We start from the raw sequence: 18,473 nt of genomic DNA, 5'->3' as shown, positions 1-18,473 counted from the left end.
TCGAGCAAATTCCGACGCGGAAAATTTCCGACGGTAAGTGCGGCCGATGCGTTGAGCTTCGCGTAAATCAATTTCACGCTTCCGCCGATGCATATCCCATTAATGTAATTATTATTGCACGCAATGATACCATCCATTACAATGAAAATTGTATATAAATACAGATATAAAAGATATTATATAAAGTTTGTCGGTTTTACTAACGATATTGTCAAATATATTAATATTTCAGATCTATTTGTTTATTTTTTATCATCAAGTATATACTCTATAGATCTTTGTTATAACTTTTATAAATTTCGCTTTGCTGTTTATGCAATTGAATGCACATATTGCGAGAGGCGACGTATGCTGCCCGCACGTATACCCGCATATTTGGATTTACCGATATCGTCACAACATTCGCAGAGCTTGTTTCGCGTCCGCCTATTCCTAATTGCGGCCAACAGTTTGTCATATACGGCATGGATTTCCATGTCGATCGTGTCGCCAAATCCCTCTGACGGTTATATTAAAATATATACCATTTTGCGGGGAATTATATCGCTGTTGACTGTACATTGCCTCGATCACTGATGTGTAACAAAATTGTGCAAATTTGTACAATCGAGCATGAGGCTGCGTCGTTTATCACGTTAAGACCTTATCGAGCAAACCTTTATTAACATTAACTTCAATTAATTCAATACTTCTTGCTTCACTTATTTCAACATAAATCATATAAAGTGGTAAAGTTGTAAAGTGGTATAAATACGTATCTGGAAAATTGCGTGTGTGCTACTTCACAATCAGATCTGCTTTAATCTGCTTACGTATGGCCAAAACGTACGCCAATATGAATCTGCATTTGCGCATATGCTGGAAAGGCATCGGAATCCGCGCACCTTAGTGTTTTCAATTTCCTGCATTTCGAGACGACGACGACGACGACGACGAGTACACGTTCCGTTCATCGTCGTGGCTACGTGACGAAAATGACGATATCGCCTCTCGTAAATTTCGTTGCGTGTCGCAAAAAGCTGAAATCACCCAGGCTTTTCCGACCCATGGATTTCGAATAAGAGATACGGCAGCGGATCCAGGCACCAGCGACCGCGTGGCAATGCTCAACGAGAGAGACATATCGCTTCGTTGCAAAATTGAATATGTCACCCTCCTCAAATCCTTGTTCTTTATCTCGCCCGTCGTGACCCATGCCATCGTTTCCAACGATGATGACACCGGGAACGTCTTTCTCATCAATTCAGTCCGCTCGAAATTTCATCTCTCGCATACGAAAGTTTGGTGAGAACTAAAGCATTCATTTTTTAAGCATATTTTTCAAAGCATTCTAATGAGCAAACTCTACCTCATTTTTACGTGGAATTTCTTTTCGCTTACAGTCGCAGCACGCTTTACGCCAATATAACAAAATGGTCACACGTCACAAAAGATTAATCTTTTAATTATTCTAGTTCATATTCAAGAGACATTGTTCGACATGGACAAAACAAAATGTCACGCGAATTAACTGAGAAGACAGGACATGAAAGAGTAGCGTGTGGTTCGCTAGCGTAGTTAAGGGGGGAACCTGCTTTAGAACGTTGAAAATAAGGTATAATTTTACGAATTTTTTTGGAGAAACTATACAGCGGATCATTATAAAACTTTGATGCATTTATTAGTACATGTTTAAAGATAAAAAAAATTATTTTTTTATTTGAATATATCGCCTGTAGAGGTCGTCCTGGAGGCATCTTAGTGCAGCCGGCATTGTAAATTGGTGAGCATTCTCCTGCCTCCAAATTTCGTCCAAACTGAAAAATTGAAATATTTTCTTGTTATTTATGAATTCCCATCGTCGATGAACCTTTAATATTCATAAAAACATTAAGTTAAACAATTATTTTTGCATGAAAAAGTTCAAAAACTTTGCCTAAAAATCGTACTTTTGTGTTCTAAGCTCCACCATTTTGGCACTTTTCAACTTTTTTCTTCTCTCTTTGGTTCATCGACGATGGGAATTCATAAATAACGAGAACACATTTCAATTTTTCAGTTTAGACGAAATTTGGAGGCAGGAGAATGCTCACCAATTTGCAATGTCGGCGACGCGGCTGCACTAAGATTTCTCCAGGACGACCTCTACAAGCGATATATTCAAATAAAAAAATAATTTTTTTTATCTTTAAACATGTACTAATAAATGCATCAAAGTTTTATAATGATCCGCTGTATAGTTTCTCCAAAAACAATTCGTAAAATATACCTTATTTTCAGCGTTCTAAAGCAGGCTCCCCCTTTAAAAGGGTTAATTACTTACCAACTTACCTACCTGTCCATCCAGTTGTAAGCCATTTAGCAATTAAGGGAAAATATTCATTCGAGAATATGGTACACGAAATTTTCCTGTAATGTAAACACACGAAAAAAGTGTATGTATACGTGCACTCACATTACGCTATTAACGTTTATGTGTATGTACGCGCTCGCGCACAGACCGTGGGATTGCACCGCAATGCCACTTCGTAGCGCATCTCTCTTTTAGCGTTCCTTCGGGTCTCGTTCGTGCTTGCTGAAATTCACAGCGTTACGTAACGGCCACCTGATTTCAGGACAGTTTCACACAAGAAAAGCCCTCGAAACGGACGAGCAGGAGCAAGAGCAGGAAGCAGCAAAGGTAGCAGAAAAGGAGCAAAAACCTGCGAGCGATCTTAACTGGTGGTGCGATATCTCGCGGGAAGTTAATTGCAAAAAATTCCACGCAAACGCGAGCTACGACGTAACGAGGAGCAGATAGCGTTCGATCCGTTCGCTGGTAATTACCCTCGATTAACTTTAAAAAGGATACCATTGAATGTAACTCTCAATGTAACTCCCAAGTCGCGTTACACAGTATCAAAAGACTGCACTTTGATACTACAGTAGTAACGGAACTAATTGCGGAACTGATGAGGCTGTTCATCAGTTGCGGTATTTAATATGAGATTTAATATGAAACACGAGTAAACGGCTAACTTGTATTCTGACTGGTACTGACACTAATTGCCGTCTAATTGAACCGAAACCTTACATCCGTGAGCCACTGTAGAGCAAATCTTTGAATGGTTTCGAGTCAGTTATTAAGCTAATGTATCAGGCGGATATTAAATTATGTCATGCAAGTACGATGGTGTATCCATTAGGGAAATGTGGGAAATTACGAGAGAAAAGCGCGATTAAAGTGATGTATACTCGGTCAGTTATTACGAGTGGATTTTAAATGCTAATGTTTTGCGATTCATTTAACAACGTGATCGAGATAATGCGATACTGGCGCAATGAAAATTATTTATTGTGATTAAATAATCAATTAAATACCCTTCGATTTGGTAAACAATTCATGCGTGTCTTATCGTGGACATATTACGTTACATTCATATAGATTTCATATAACTTAAAATACATGAGAGATAAATGTTTTATATTAATTCTGTTTAAAATTTTCATTGAAATTATTGATGATTAATCTGCTTCGACAAATAAGCAAACATCCATATATGTATAATCGTTTGTATGTTGCTCAAAATTATATTATTTTTCAAACGTTATCTGAAGTTGTCTCAGCTATAACTACTTTTTTTATGCCAAGCTTGTATTAATCATTTATGAATGTTTATATTTATGGATATAGACAAGTATCACATTTTCAACATCGTGTTTTGCAAGTGAACGTATGCAGATAATAATTTTAATTTTGTAAAACTTATAAAATGCATTTTTGTGAAAATGCATTTTAATCTTTAAATGTATGCGAAAGTATCCTTGAGAAATTTGTCTATCTGATGATATATGACAATGAGTCGTATTTTGTATTTGCATAAAATTATTTCAACGCATTTATCAATGCATTCAACGCGTTTGCATAAATTGGCATAGATACATTTTTTCGTTCACTATGGTCAATGATTGGCAATAATGTTTGTGACTAATTTGACTCAAAGTCTATATTTTACGAGTTAAAAGATATTTTAAAATATATTCGTAGACTTTCGACTATCTAATAATGATGATGCATTGATGATAGATAACATTCTTTGTTGGAAAATATGCGATAAATACATTATTCACTGCAAGAGTAAAAAAATTGAATTGACATATCCTTTTTACGAAATTTCAAAAACGTATGAAATGTGGGCAAAAAATATCTTTTGTTGCTATTTACAAACTGTGTATTTACACGTTGTGTAAAAGCGTATTCCGTTACGTTTATCAAATTGTATGTCGTTACGTAAGTTGCGAGCAAATGTATTTAGTCGATTGGATAGCGCGCTTTAGAACTCGCTCAAAAATGACTTTTCTTTGAAAAATGTGCAAGTACAATTTTTATGTTCCAAAAGAAGTGTAACCTCGGTATTTAAATTGTACAGTAATAAGATGCACATTAGTTACAATGTTATTATGATAAATTAACATCGAGCGGCAAAGCTTATCTGGCCATGATATCTCCGTTGTGTACCAGTTAGGTAGGGGGATCGCCTGATTACGACTCGCCTCGTTGCTCAGTCGTCACCGAGGAACTGCTAAAGAAGAGACAGACAGCAGTAATATGCTTTGACATTACGAAGAGTGAGGCTCACACATATAATACGTAAGTATGACGCATCGCGTCAATACAATGCGAGATATATAATTCTCCGGTCATTTCGGTATCAATTTCAGCGTATCTTTAACGAACGAATGAAACTTGTATTTTAACCAGCTTTATACATATGAAGAATTGTTATCGTAAATATTGATTATATAAAACGTATAACTTGCAAATAAAATAATCTGATCATAATATTTGCGTCGACGAGCGAGACAAGTGCTCCATTTAATCAAAAAGTGATTTAATTAAATATATTTTATTCTGCATTCACAGACTGTTAATTTTTTGCAGCACAGTCGAAGATGTTGCGCGCAATAATCTTAATCATCGCCTTTGCTGCAGTGCAAGGTAAGTGCAACACTTAACGCTTGGTTGCACATTAATATTATTCTATTTTCAAACACGAAATTTTTTGCTTTGTAATTGAGGAAAATTGTTAAGAAAGAAAAATGACACATATCTTGCATTTAGTTAAATGTTATTAATATTAATATAAACTTAACTTGTTATGCCTTCTTGGAACAGGTCTCTAGTTGCGACACAATTATCAGTTAAATTCTCGATTGTTGTCGACATTTGACATTTGTATTTATTATGTCTTTATCCTTGACGATGATTCCCTATTTTATTGCAGGTAGTAACAACTGCGTGGAACAATCGTTTGGACCAGGACGCATCGTATGCGTCTGCAATTCAACGTACTGCGACACGATAGACGAGCCGGAATTACGAGCGGGTCAATTTCAGTGGTACACATCTACCGAGGACGGTCTAAGGTTGCAGCTCACCGTTGGCGATTTCTCTTCCATTAATAATGAAAATAATGGATTGATTCTCATAGTGAACAGCAGTCAAGCGTATCAATCGATACATGGATTTGGCGGTGCGATGACCGACGCCACTGCACTCAACATCAGAACTCTCAGTAATGAAACTCAGCAGATTCTGTTAGAGTACGTAATCGGCGTTAATTAACGAAGAACACAGCCACACTCGTTTAAAAATGGACATTTCACCATTTAATCATGTATTATACTTGATGGAACCGTCGCAAAATAATCGTATAACTCGTTTTAGGCAGTATTTCGGTTCACGTTCTGGTATCGGATACACGCATGTCCGCATACCCATCGCGGGTACCGACTTCTCGACGAGGCCGTACACGTACGACGACACGGCCTACGATGTCACGTTGAGTAACTTCAGCCTCGTCGAAGAGGATGAGTATAAGATCCACTACCTGAATTATATCAAGAGCATTATGCCCGATCCAGAGAGTTTGAGGATATTTTGTGCCGCATGGTCCGCACCGTGGTGGATGAAATCCACCAAGAGCATAAGAGGAGGTAATTTTACGACTCTCCCAATAATACATAGTCTCTCTGAAAGATTAAATTTGTAACGACATTATCACATCACAAAAAACAAACTGAATGTTTTCTTAGAAAATAGGTTTTTATCTTTTCTAAATATTTGAGAGAATTGCGACAAGATGATGTACATAATGCGCGATTGATCCAACAGGTTTCCTAGAACCCCAATATTATGAAACTTACGCTGAGTACGTGAAGAAATTCTATGACGCGTATAAAGAACACGGGGTGGAGATATGGGGGATGACGCCGGGGAACGAGCCGATGGACGGAGCCGCTGTGAATTTTTCCTTCAACTCCATGCTTTGGACTCCCAGAGGAGAGGCGTTTTGGTCCGCCGAGTATTTGGCACCGACTTTGTCCAATGCCGGATACAATCCCGTCTATATGGCGATGGACGACCAGCGGTTCGAATTGCCGTGGTATCCCAATACGATGTTCCTTAATCCAAAGGCCAAAAAATTGTTCGGCGGTATCGCATACCACTGGTACACGGATTATTTATTCTCACCTATGAGATTAGATATAACGCATAGAGAAAATCCGGATAAGTTTATACTAATGACCGAAGCATGCACCGGTGAGCATAAATTGATTAACGTATCATAATAATTAATAAATGCTTCAATTAAGAAATGTTTGGAAATATAATCGTGAGAAGTCTTGTTCGAAAAAATAAAACGAATAACGTTATTCTCACAGGTAGTTCTTCGTGGGACATAGAGAAGGTGGTATTAGGATCGTGGAATCGAGGATTAGCATATATTTTAGATATAATCCAGGTTTGTATATCTAGAATTAATATTCGACAAAATTTGCAAGCACATTCATGCAATTCACAAATATATTTCTAGAATTTGTCGCACTGGGTAGTCGGATGGGTCGATTGGAACATGGCGCTCAATGCGACCGGTGGACCAAATTGGGCCAATAACTTTGTCGATTCACCCATCATTGTGATACCGGAAAATGACGAGTTTTACAAACAGCCAATGTTCTATGCGCTTGCTCACGTTAGCAGATTTGTGCCACGCTATTCTTATAGGATCTACTCTGAAGGCCTCGATAATCCAAACCTTCGAGCGATAGCTTTTTACACACCCGAACAGAGAATTGTGGTTGTAATCGTTAACATGTCAGTAGAGGATATATAATACATTATGTGTATCTTTTGAGACACATATATATATATGTATCTAATCTGTAATCTTCTTTGTTACAGGGCTGACCAGCCTTTTAATGTAACGGTCAAAAGTACGAATATGTCGGAGCACACGATCAATTTGGAGATACCCGCAAACTCTTTTAACACTCTTTTATATTTAGAGCAACAATAATACCAGAAACTTTTCAAATTGCGAACAGAGGAAATATTGTTCGACACATCACATAGACAAAATTCTTTGTTCTTTTTATTTCAAGAAAAAAAAAACGAGAGTAAATTATGACGTTGAAGTTTGTTATACGAGAGGTCGCCCACGATGAATGAATGCAATGTCTGTACGGGATAATTGCGTAAGAATTGGTAATTGTTTTCGATCACACGATATATTTATACGTTCAATGCGTTATTACATACAGTTTTAATCACGGATAATAGGTTTTTTCCCATCGTCCTATTCTTTTCTTCTTGGGATTCTCTCGTAGACACTTCGGTACGTATCGTGGCGTATGATCGTCCAATCGACGATGCATTACATTGATGCCGAATTGCCACGGTTCTCGTCTCTTTTCCATCGGACGAGTTTTATGTTGAATCATGTAGATTTTTTGCCATTGATAAATTTCTGGTATCCGCCTGAAGAAATATACATACATATATTGTAGATATCAAATGTAAACGTTCCTTTTGCCGTGTACTACTTAAATTAAAAATGTGCAATCAATGAAACAATGTTTAACATTATCTCGTTACACACCTGTGCCTCGACCTATTACACATGAGATGCTTGTACTGTTTCTCCAGCCAGTTTCTCCTCTCGTCGTGCTCTATGTCGGCTATCACTTTCACCGATTCTCCTAAATAAGGTTTCAGGTTTACATCCTGCCTTTCCTCGGGAGCATTTACGTAAAATTTGACCAAGGTCTTGAGAACTTGTTCATTTAGACCGTGAATTTTTTCGTTCTCTATTTTGTCAAACAATTTCAGCGGCTCTGTGATCCAGCACATGTTGCGTTTTGGATTTTCCTTCACGTGCTGGGAGTGCAATAATATAGTATTAAGCTGATAAACGCAGAATGACCACGACTTTCCATTTGTAATGACAGTTTGAGTCGTTAGTGGATAGGTAATGTCATTGTAAGTAGAAAAACCTGAAAGTTTATGATACAGACGTAGTATGATGCAACAGAGAAATATTCTATAAAGGTATATAAAATGTAATTTGAGCAGAAGAGACACCTTGATAACAGGCTTGCGACAATAACCAGCTGTAGGATGCTAATATGGCCTGCGCTGAGAGTGTCGCGTAATAGTCCGTTATGTCGTTATATTTCTTTGTTCTGTCTTCTAGATTTTTACAAGTGTGATAAGACAATAATCCAAATTCGCTCTCGTCCCCGGGCCAGAAGCCAGGTATATTGGTCAAATGTTGCAAACCAAATTTATAACCCAATGTTTCAGGAGAGAACTCGTACGTAGGCACATCATAAGCTGGATTCGTGCACTCGCTCAGAGGGACAATCTCCCTCAGTGGGTGCTTGTGTCTCAGGTGCATCACGGGGTGACCGTCATATTGAACAGGAATGGTTACTGGCTCGTCAGCAAATTTACGAAGACATTTGTTTTTTTTACGCACCATCCTATGACGTGCAGATGGTTCCAGACCGCCCAAGAACCAGGATGCTTCCAACCTTGGCTCATAATCGACTTCCGCATTTAATAAATGCGGATATTTGGAGGATAGATGTATGAGTATTGTTCTATTAATTTTCTGGATAAACTTTTTCGTTTTAAAATGTTCATTATTTTCGTTCAACATTTCCATTTTGGTTTCGTCCCGTTTTCTGCAACATAGTAAAGCATTTGCTTTAAAAAAATCGCACAAAACTCTTGCGATTTAGTCATTCACGATGTGAATGACTAGACACTTTTTCATTTGTAACAAAATGGATATACCAACCTTCTACAATATTCAAAAGCTATATTATCCTCCACGCTACCTTTGATCTCTTGTACTATGTTGTCCAGCTGGTCATTTGAAATTACGTTGTCATAATAAGCCGGAAGACCAGACTCTTTCACGATGTGTGTTCTCGTAATCTGTTGTACATATGGCAAAGAATTATATTGTATGTTATGTTCATGTAGGATCAATGATTTCCAGCCATAATATCGTGGCATATTTATCTTGAAAATCTTCTCCTCCACGGTTTCCAGATTCTTAATCTCTTCGTGAACGATCTGCTGCTTCTTTTGCCTCTTGTCTAAGTGTTCAATAGGTGGATACAATGATTCCGCTGTATTTTTAGTAAACCGTTTAGGTTTATTCAGCGCAGCTTCTCTCTTCTTTAACTCGCCATAGGTAACGCTTTGTCCTCTGTATTTCTTCTGTTTTCCATAATTTGGTACCTTGACAATAAGCGATAGCCTCCGGATTTGAACAAAGTTGATTGAAAACAAAGACATGTTTTCTATCAAAGCAGCAACTTGCACTTTATAAGTTATATGTCACCTCACGATTATTGGACCAGTTTCAATGATCAAAAATGTATTTGATTTCAGATTAATTAATTTTTATTATATAAATTCAATCATAATTCTGTGTTTTGTATAGGTTATATCACGTCTCGATGTTTGTACAGTGGAAATTAATTCGAGTAGTGGGCCAACTGATTAATTCCGAATTGATTTTGGGAAGCTCGTCTGGCCGGTCACATTAAAAAGATATACATAATATAATCTTTTTTTGTTATAAATTTCGGAGCACGCGAAAATTAGAACACGACAAACTACTATTCTCGGACCATCCAGGACCATCGGTTTTACGGAAACAGCAGGAAAGGTTCGCCTCCGTGCACTGCTGCCACCGTGGCAAATACCTCGACTAAAACGAGCAATAGTAGATGGTAACAGAAGAAATACAGTTACGAAATATGTAAGAGAAATATTTATGAAATATTTATAAAATATTTATGAAATATTTATTAATCTAATAGATATAATAGCAAAAATGAAAAACAGCTGACATATCGTCATTTATTACTACGCTTATTACTACGCTTGTCCGTTACATTTCGTATAGCTTCTGAAGAAAAATTTCAATTGTTATTTGAAAAATAATGTTATTTCGCAAAAGATACAGCTTAAAATTAGTAATTGTGTCAAGTTCATATCTGGTAATCTTGTAATTGAGTAAACACAAATTATCGCATTTCCTCGATAAGTAAACGTTTCTTTTTTCTTTTTAGAAAGTAGTAACATTTCTTCCTGACATTTTCTAGATAGCAACGATAACAGTATCGATGTAATTATAAAGAATGGACATTTGTTATAATATAATATTCATCCAAGTAAAACTGTTATTTTTTTCCAAACCTCTTACATTTTTGTCATTCACTTTGTAGAATTTGTCAACTCAGTAATCAAGAAGCAGGAAAAAGGAATGCGATGCGGAAATAAAATTTTCATAGAAGATAACATGTTATTTTACGTAATTTTATGCCATGTATCGTTAAATCTAAAGTATATATATCATCAGATTTACAGCACGTGGTAACGTCAAGCATTACTCGTAGGTAGGAATTTTCAACTAATCTCAAATTTAAATTAGCTTCGAAGACGTCAGCCGATAGGCACCACTAACATTAATGAGTTATCGCAATCCATCTCCTCTCCCACTTCACTGATACTGATTCCCCATTTCGAATCATTGCCTCACACGCGGAGCGTGTGTCGGATCGGAGGAACCAGTTTCCGTTCGGCCGCGTACGATAGACTCACCACGGAACTGCAAAGCCGCTTCGTTCAATCGCTTACATCGTTTGAGACTTGGCTCCGTGGCTGTTTACCACATTTCTACACGAGGTCGAGCGGCCTATGCTGCTCCGGAATATCGTATTGTGTGCAAATAGTGATAAGACCCACGAGCGCTCGATAAAGTGCATGCTCGCGCGAGCAGCGTAACGCTTGAACGAAAAATGATGCTCAGTAAGTTGAGCCGACAGCTGCGAAACGCCGGAAGAAAGCTGCTTTTGAGCCACGGCAATACTCCCGACCAGTGCAAGCATGTCAGAGCGATACATTTTACGTATTTTCCAAGCGAGACACCGTATGCAGACGGTAAGTGGGCCATCACTTTGGAGACACACGTGTATTTGTTAACTTTAAACGTTCAAGGTAACGTTCTGTAAATATAGTCGCGCACGCAAATTAACGTATGAAATATTCTGCACGGTGTGTGCAAATGTTTAAAGAAACGAAAGGCTCCTTACTTAATTCTGCATAATTTACACACGTGATCATTTATATTATAAATTATAACTCTTCAGGTGAGACTCAAAAGCTGAACATGTATCAAGCAATAAATGAAGGACTTGCTCTTGCATTGGAAAATGATCCACGTACAGGTGAGTATAGCTTGATATATTTGTTTGAAATGTTTAATAAACGTCTAATATATAACGAATATTCCGAAATTATTCTTTCTTAAAGTATATATTTAATTTATAAAGAAATTGTTCTCTTTTCGATACACTTAAAATCCGTTCAGATCTTTTGTGAAAATCTTTAAAACGTTTCATCGATAATCTTTTATAAACTTTTAGTGATCTTTGGCGAGGATGTAGCATTCGGAGGAGTGTTTCGTTGCACAATAAATTTAAAGAAACGTTTCGGAGCTGATCGTGTATTTAACACACCTCTCTGTGAGCAAGGAATCGCTGGTTTTGGAATTGGTTTAGCCAACGCGGGAATATCGGCGATTGCCGAAATACAATTTGCAGATTACATATTTCCCGCTTTCGATCAGGTATTTCGCCAGATAAATCAACAAAGTGTGTTAATTATTATAACCTATTAACGAGATTACATATTGGTTTTCCCCGTAGTTAGTGAATGAAGCAGCCAAGATGAGATATCGGAGCGGCAATATGTTTGATTGTGGCAAACTCACAGTTCGCGCACCTTGGGGGGCTGTCGGCCATGGTGGCCTTTATCATTCTCAATGTCCAGAAGCTTACTTCGCTCATACTCCTGGCCTGAAGGTTACTAAACGTTCTACTTTTTTTATTTATTGGACGTAACATGTACACTGATAGGCAGGAATGGTGTCCCTCGCCTACGTTCACGGAGCTACGTTATGTATTATTTTCGGTTGTCAGCGGTTGTCAGTGCCGCACATAACGTAGCTCCGTGAACGTAGGAAAGGGACACCATTCCTGCCCATCAGTGTACAGCCGTTTATTTACTTCTGACCGCCATTACTTTCATCATGCGTAGCACCTAAAGGTTCAAATATTTTTACAAAAGTAAATAGCTATCGATATTTAATATATCTCGATTGCACGGGCGAAGCGAGCGATCAAGTTTCACCACCAGATTGTCATCATCACGGACATTCTTCGTACCTTCGCTATATTCCGAGCCATAGCCATAGCTGCAGCTATGAGTTCTCAACTTTCTTCAACAAATTCCATGAATATTGTACGACGTGTATACTCGACGTATGCATGAAGAAAGTTTTGCTCCCACACTAATGTACAATCACTGCTATCGTACATCGCGATTACGAGAGAAGCGTACCGCGCATATCGTGCTGATATTTCCGAAAATCCATCACTTCCATCCTATTTTGACTACACAGAAAAAAAGTAAGTGTCACATCGAAACTTATATACTTGTATATACGCAACAATATTTATAATCTTCGTAAAAGAATTTAATAATCTTGAATTTCAACTATATTATAATCTTATTTCAATATTATAGTTGTCACCTGAAGAATACAATATAATTATTTTCTCGACTAGAAAATGCGTCAAATAATAACGGAATAAGATCGTGGGCGTGGAGGTAAGAGACGTATTTTCACGTTGACGGGATTATATCTTATATCTATTATTTATTATATGCACAATTATCACACTCTACCAAATTATTAACCTCCACGCGAAGACAGCCGCGCGATGCTAATCTAAACTGAACATAACGCACAACGCGAAAACAGTTTGAAAATATGTTATTTTCTATTTAACATTGTTTCCTTTCTATTCAAGAAAATTATTCTTAAATAATAAAAATATATTTTTCTTGATTGAACTATACAAAATTGCTTTATTCAAAAATTGTTTTCTTCGTTTAACGTGATATAATTTCATTATTTCATTTTAGTTGAAATTCAAGATTATTAAATTCTTTTACGAAGATTATAAATTGTTGCGTATATACAAGTATATAAGTTTTGATGTGACACTTACTTTTTTTCTGTGTAGAAATTCGTGTAGAAGAATTTTGTGAAAAGAGATCTCCTTCAAGAAAGATTGTGCTTTAGGTCGTTGTGCCTCGCGGAGCCGCGCAAGCAAAAGGTCTCCTGTTGAGTTGCATAGAAGAACCAGATCCTTGCATTATGTTTGAGCCGAAAATTTTATATCGCAAGGCGATTGACCAAGTACCCAAGGCGCATTACAAGATCGACATCGGCAAGGGTGAGGTTGTAAGAAAAGGTAAGAATTTCGTTATATAAATAAGTTTCTCATGTGGATTTATTAGATAAGTTTACATTCAATAAACATACACGTGACAAACATGTGTTTTAACGAAAAGCAGTTACAATAATACGAAGCATCGTTTAAAGTTATAGAGAGAAACTATTTACATCGTCCGTGCAATTCCGAGTCTCCGCGAATATAATTTATCGAATGTAATCGTCCTTGAATTATTCAATTGTCGGGGCGGAGCGGGTTTTCGCCGATGACCGGTCCCGAAACAGGATACACCAGATAGAATGCACGCGTATCCGCGTTTGTCGGTGCAATAATACATTCACGTTTTGATACGAGTTTATACACACATGTACTTGATTGTCGCGTAGGTGACGCCGTGACGCTCGTGGGCTGGGGTACTCAGGTGCACGTACTATTGGAGGTGGCCGACCTAGTGCAGGAGAAGCTCAACGTGTCCTGCGAGGTGATAGACCTCATTTCCATCCTACCTTGGGACGCGGAACTTGTGTGCGAGGTGGGCAATCCCATTTCATTTTTTATGCAACCTTTTCCTTGAGAATAAGAGATCGGTTCGCGATCGCTCGTGACGGAGAACGCATATGTATCGTTCCTTGCCTTATCCGTTCTCCATTACTCGTTTGTCGTGATAATCTACTGGTTCGCGAAAACGCGGTTTCCTCATCGACACCGAATTTCAAAGTCCGTATAATCGTCTCTCTTTCTCTTCGTCTTGTCCGATTTTCTTGCGAACGACCACGATCAGTCGAAACGCACATTTCGATATGGAAGATAGCCAGATACACCTACGCAAGGTACAAAAGGCGCAACTGCAATACCTTTCGCACCATTTGTATGCGTTCCCCGTTGACGGAGAGCGAAAGAATATCGAAAATCCTCGCGTACTTGGTTTCGATCGTGCGACGATCCAATATTGCGACTCGATCTACGTGACGATTCCGTATCGTCGATGACAGAAGCGGATGTCGTCGTTACGTCCAATAGCGGAATGAAAAGTGGTCGTGAGTGAAGCCAGCTCGCTTGCTCCTTCGGATTACGATAGCACGGATTTCCATACACGCTAATATCGCGCTGATTTATGCTAATCGATCTATGGCCGCTTAATGATATGCCGATCGTACGGTATGCACTCGCGGCTTACAAACCGCCGCGATATTATATATGCCGCGAGCGCAAACACGACGAGGTGAGCGTAATTGGAAACCCGTTTCGCCGCAATTTCGATACAGCCGCGGATTCGCCGACTTGTCTGCCCGGCGATGTCTGGCTGCGAAACTCTGTACAGTTTCGTAACGAGACGATCGCTCGCGGAGCAAAATCCTGATACATTGCTTCGGCGAGAAATCTCCGTTGATTCGTGCACGCGGTTAAAGGAATTGTCGAATCGCACCATCTCTGTTAGAATCCAAAACGAGTTGACGCACTCTTGACATTTTAGCGAGAGCTGATTCACGTAAAACGACGTCGGATAAGCTATCGTTACGTTTGACGCTAAACACGACATACATGTTTTTTTTTTTAGCGACATCAACGCATGAGCGTGTAAAATTTCATCAACATCTGCGGGAAATATCGAACGAAAGACGGTATAACTCTTGAAAGTGGCCGAGAAGATCAGTAGAAATCGAAAATGTCATACAAACCTGTATCCGACGTTTAGTCGCACTCACCTGTCCAGTTACCTTTGTTAATGATTTACAACGGGATACCCAACACCTAACGTGCCTACATCCCGATTGCCAACCGATTCCCGTGTGCGTTTCCACCGTCGATCATACGTAGACTTGTATTTGATAGCCGTTGCAAAACGGCTCGTGCCGTCGTCGCGGCATTAATGTTCTCACTTAGTATCGGCCGTATATAAGTTATTATTATACCGCAATACAAAACACACACACACACACACAGAATATGGGACGAGGAGTAAATCACGCGCGAATTGATCTTGGCGGCCAGCTTACAATAAATTACTATGCACGATATACGCGTACATGTTACAGTCGGTGAAGAAAACCGGACGCGTTATTATCGCTCACGAAGCGCCGATGACAAACGGATTTGGAGCAGAAATAGCCGCAACTATACAGGTAAGGTGTTCTCATAAGTCAAATTTGTTGCAAATCAAAAGAATATATATAAAATTATTATATATATGTATAATTTATATATATTGTAATATATAAATTAATCTCAAGTCGGAAGTCTTTGATGACTGGGATACATCGAGATTGGAGATATAATGTCACGCGAGATGATAGTGTTACACATACATACAGAAATACGTTCTGAACCAGTCCTTAAGGCCGATTAATCAATTATTTCTCAAATTTCTCACGTTTCGTTTGATTAATCATCTAATCTGCCGCGCAAAATCAATTTAAAAAATCGGTTGTATATGTTGATTGATGTATAAAGTAATCAAGCTAATCAGAAATTAACTACACTTCTTTCATGATACATTGCCAAACCAGGCGGAGTGCTTCTTGCATTTGGAGGCGCCAGTTCAAAGGGTCACGGGATGGGACTGTCCTTTCCCACACATCTTCGAACCGTTCTACTTGCCGGATAAGTGGCGTTGTTTCGCGGCTATACGAGATATCCTCAAATATTGAAGATATAAAGTATAAATGCAGGTTACAAAGGGATTACGGTAAAGCTACAAGGGTCTATTGCGATGCGTTGCAGAAAGAGACAATGATTGCAAAATGTCTACCGAGAAACGTGACGTATTGTATGTTACTAACTTTTTAAATTTTTTTACATGTTGCTATCTATTTTAATTTCATTTCATATTATCTCTATTAATTGTATCAACTAAATGGTTTATGTATGTGTGTACATATGAATGAAATCTATGTCTTTTATCAGAAAATGTTTTGTGCAAAAATTCTGATGGTTTATCTAGGATACTTCGGATGCGTGCAAACCTGCGTCCGTGACCTAGTTTCTCATACAACCTACATAAATCCTTCTCTCCTGTCTAAATTAATAACGTGAAAGACGATACAAATCATCGCCGGCGGCAATAACGTGATGCTCGACGAAGACGTCATAGATATTCACAACCAGAATGGATTGTCTAGATGTCTTTTTTCATCAATAATCTGTGTCACATCCTTCTATAATAATAAAACTGCGCACCGATTGTACGTACTATGGCAATGTAATATCTCAATCAAGGTTTCGAGTCTCAAGTATTGTCCTTTCCAGTTTAAACATCGCCATATTAAAGGAGAGATAAATCTTCAATTCAGTTTGAATGAAGGCATGAGGGAGAAGAAAATTTATAAAAGATTTTAAAAAATTCAGAGTGTAAATATAAAGGCATTAAGCTAGTAACGAATGATAACGTTACGATATTGTTTCTTGTCAACACAGATTGAAATATGATTATTTGAAATACTTTAAGACGAAAAAATCTACATATGAAGAGATATCTGCTGAATCATGGACATAGGAATATTCCTATGTCCATGTGCTGAATCTAGACCGGACCTAGCATGTTAGGTTAGTATATCGGTAGGTAACTGAGAAAATTTAAAAAATTTATCAGAATTACGTACAAAATAAAATTAAAGAGAAGGAAGTGTGCTAGACTACGCGCTCGTGGCATATTTTGTAATTTGAAAGGGAAACCACATTCTTTCACTGTATATTATGATACGTGAAAGTTGGCAGTCGGTATATATAGACGGAGCTCAATGGAGAGAAAGAGAAAGAAAGAGAAAATGGTTAAGAGGAAGGGAGAGATTTGTTAGCAGCGGAGAAGAGGTGGAGAGCCAGTCGCTGCGAAGTATAGACTATATCGAAGGTCGACAAGTTACTTTTTATTAGTCGATTTTTGCGAGAATAGAGCAACGGCTTTTACATGCTACGTATGACGCCGATGCGGTCGTAGACATCGGAAATTGAAAGATTTTCCCTCTGATTCGCGCAACAGTCATGACTGATGACGAACCGATCCATGTTTGGAAATATAAGAGATGTGAGAATCTTACATCCAGCAATCCAGCGTTCTACATAAAAATGCAATATAAGTTTTGTTTGTTTTCATTCTTTACTTGATTTCTTCTTACAATCGACTGATCGAATATTGCATGCTTTACCTACACGTCAGTGTCACGCAAACGTCGGAGAAAGATTTCTTCAGAAGTATTAAACATTGATTTATTATGCTGATATATGTCAGGCAATACAGAGTCATATGTCTACGGCAATGGCACAAGATAGCCATTATTCCTTTGATAATTTCAAAATTAACAGCTGTGTTTTTATCTTAAATAATGATGTTTGCCAACGGCAGCTAAGTGGATGAAATTACACTAATGTTTCAAGAAGATCGTCAAGCGTACGTGTAACAGAGAATATTTTATACACAGTTTTATAGCAAATAATTTTACGAGTTTTTAATTTATAACAGTAATTATATATGTAGCATTAATTACGAATGCACGGCAATATCAATAAAATCTCAAATGGGGAACATGGTATCAACAAGCGACAACCAATAGACAGTTATTCATTTAACAGATATTTAGCGAAAATTATTTTAGAAGTTATTTGATAATTCTTAATAGGAAACTAGATATTATTGTTGGACTAAATTTTTATGTTACGCATCAGTAGAAAAAAAACTATATAATAAGATAGCATTTTGTATAATATTTTCTATAACAAGAAAAGAAATAATTTTATGTTTATGCAACGTTCCTAGCAAAAATATTTATGAGTTAAGCAAAGAAATGTACGGGCTCACAAAATTGATGTTCCATTAGCATAGAATTCAAATAATTTCATGCGTTGCATGCATT

The 18,473-nt window shown here is 37.8% G+C and overlaps 3 protein-coding genes across 3 annotated transcripts; 2 read left to right on the top strand and 1 right to left on the bottom strand.

Annotated features, from left to right (window-relative positions):
• Positions 1–4,182: 4,182 nt before the first annotated feature.
• LOC105277979 (glucosylceramidase) lies at positions 4,183–7,574 on the top strand. The gene is made up of 8 exons (XM_011336745.3): positions 4,183–4,609; positions 4,901–4,957; positions 5,244–5,562; positions 5,687–5,955; positions 6,134–6,562; positions 6,685–6,764; positions 6,837–7,117; positions 7,205–7,574. Exons 2-8 carry the CDS (start codon positions 4,912–4,914, stop codon positions 7,317–7,319), a joined length of 1,539 nt encoding a protein of 512 aa, XP_011335047.1. The 5' UTR covers positions 4,183–4,609; positions 4,901–4,911; the 3' UTR covers positions 7,320–7,574.
• LOC105277980 (28S ribosomal protein S30, mitochondrial) lies at positions 7,516–9,915 on the bottom strand. The gene is made up of 4 exons (XM_011336746.3): positions 9,105–9,915; positions 8,384–8,988; positions 7,902–8,295; positions 7,516–7,780 (listed from the first exon to the last, which is right to left on the bottom strand). The coding sequence occupies exons 1-4, from the start codon at positions 9,608–9,610 to the stop codon at positions 7,570–7,572; spliced, it is 1,716 nt and encodes a 571-aa protein (XP_011335048.1). The 5' UTR covers positions 9,611–9,915; the 3' UTR covers positions 7,516–7,569.
• A 163-nt stretch (positions 9,916–10,078) lies between these two features.
• Positions 10,079–16,534, top strand: LOC105277981 (2-oxoisovalerate dehydrogenase subunit beta, mitochondrial). Its single transcript, XM_011336747.3, has 8 exons — positions 10,079–11,263; positions 11,473–11,550; positions 11,749–11,951; positions 12,031–12,186; positions 13,473–13,644; positions 14,013–14,158; positions 15,663–15,749; positions 16,134–16,534. The coding sequence occupies exons 1-8, from the start codon at positions 11,122–11,124 to the stop codon at positions 16,272–16,274; spliced, it is 1,125 nt and encodes a 374-aa protein (XP_011335049.1). The 5' UTR covers positions 10,079–11,121; the 3' UTR covers positions 16,275–16,534.
• Positions 16,535–18,473: the final 1,939 nt, after the last annotated feature.

The sequence above is a fragment of the Ooceraea biroi genome, chromosome 1 (genome assembly GCF_003672135.1).
Source record: "Ooceraea biroi isolate clonal line C1 chromosome 1, Obir_v5.4, whole genome shotgun sequence".
In the NCBI taxonomy this organism is placed as follows: Eukaryota; Metazoa; Arthropoda; class Insecta; order Hymenoptera; family Formicidae; genus Ooceraea; species Ooceraea biroi.
Note: the sequence above shows the minus strand (reverse complement) of the source record. Positions and strands in the feature narration are given on the sequence as shown.

What these genes read in the sequence shown, in the direction of transcription:
- LOC105277981 (XM_011336747.3), top strand. Translation starts at nt 11,122, where the DNA reads ATGATGCTCAGTAAGTTGAGCCGACAGCTGCGAAACGCCGGAAGAAAG. An exon ending in CTCATACTCCTGGCCTGAAG is followed by an intron (nt 12,187 to 13,472) that starts GTTACTAAACGT and finishes ATTGTGCTTTAG; the next exon opens with GTCGTTGTGCCTCGCGGAGC. An exon ending in AAATAGCCGCAACTATACAG is followed by an intron (nt 15,750 to 16,133) that starts GTAAGGTGTTCT and finishes TTGCCAAACCAG; the next exon opens with GCGGAGTGCTTCTTGCATTT.
- LOC105277980 (XM_011336746.3), bottom strand. Translation starts at nt 9,610, where the DNA reads ATGTCTTTGTTTTCAATCAACTTTGTTCAAATCCGGAGGCTATCGCTT. An exon ending in GCTTTTGAATATTGTAGAAG is followed by an intron (nt 8,989 to 9,104) that starts GTTGGTATATCC and finishes ACTATGTTGCAG; the next exon opens with AAAACGGGACGAAACCAAAA. An exon ending in TGTAATAGGTCGAGGCACAG is followed by an intron (nt 7,781 to 7,901) that starts GTGTGTAACGAG and finishes ATATTTCTTCAG; the next exon opens with GCGGATACCAGAAATTTATC.
- LOC105277979 (XM_011336745.3), top strand. Translation starts at nt 4,912, where the DNA reads ATGTTGCGCGCAATAATCTTAATCATCGCCTTTGCTGCAGTGCAAG. An exon ending in AATGACCGAAGCATGCACCG is followed by an intron (nt 6,563 to 6,684) that starts GTGAGCATAAAT and finishes TTATTCTCACAG; the next exon opens with GTAGTTCTTCGTGGGACATA. An exon ending in ATATTTTAGATATAATCCAG is followed by an intron (nt 6,765 to 6,836) that starts GTTTGTATATCT and finishes ATATATTTCTAG; the next exon opens with AATTTGTCGCACTGGGTAGT.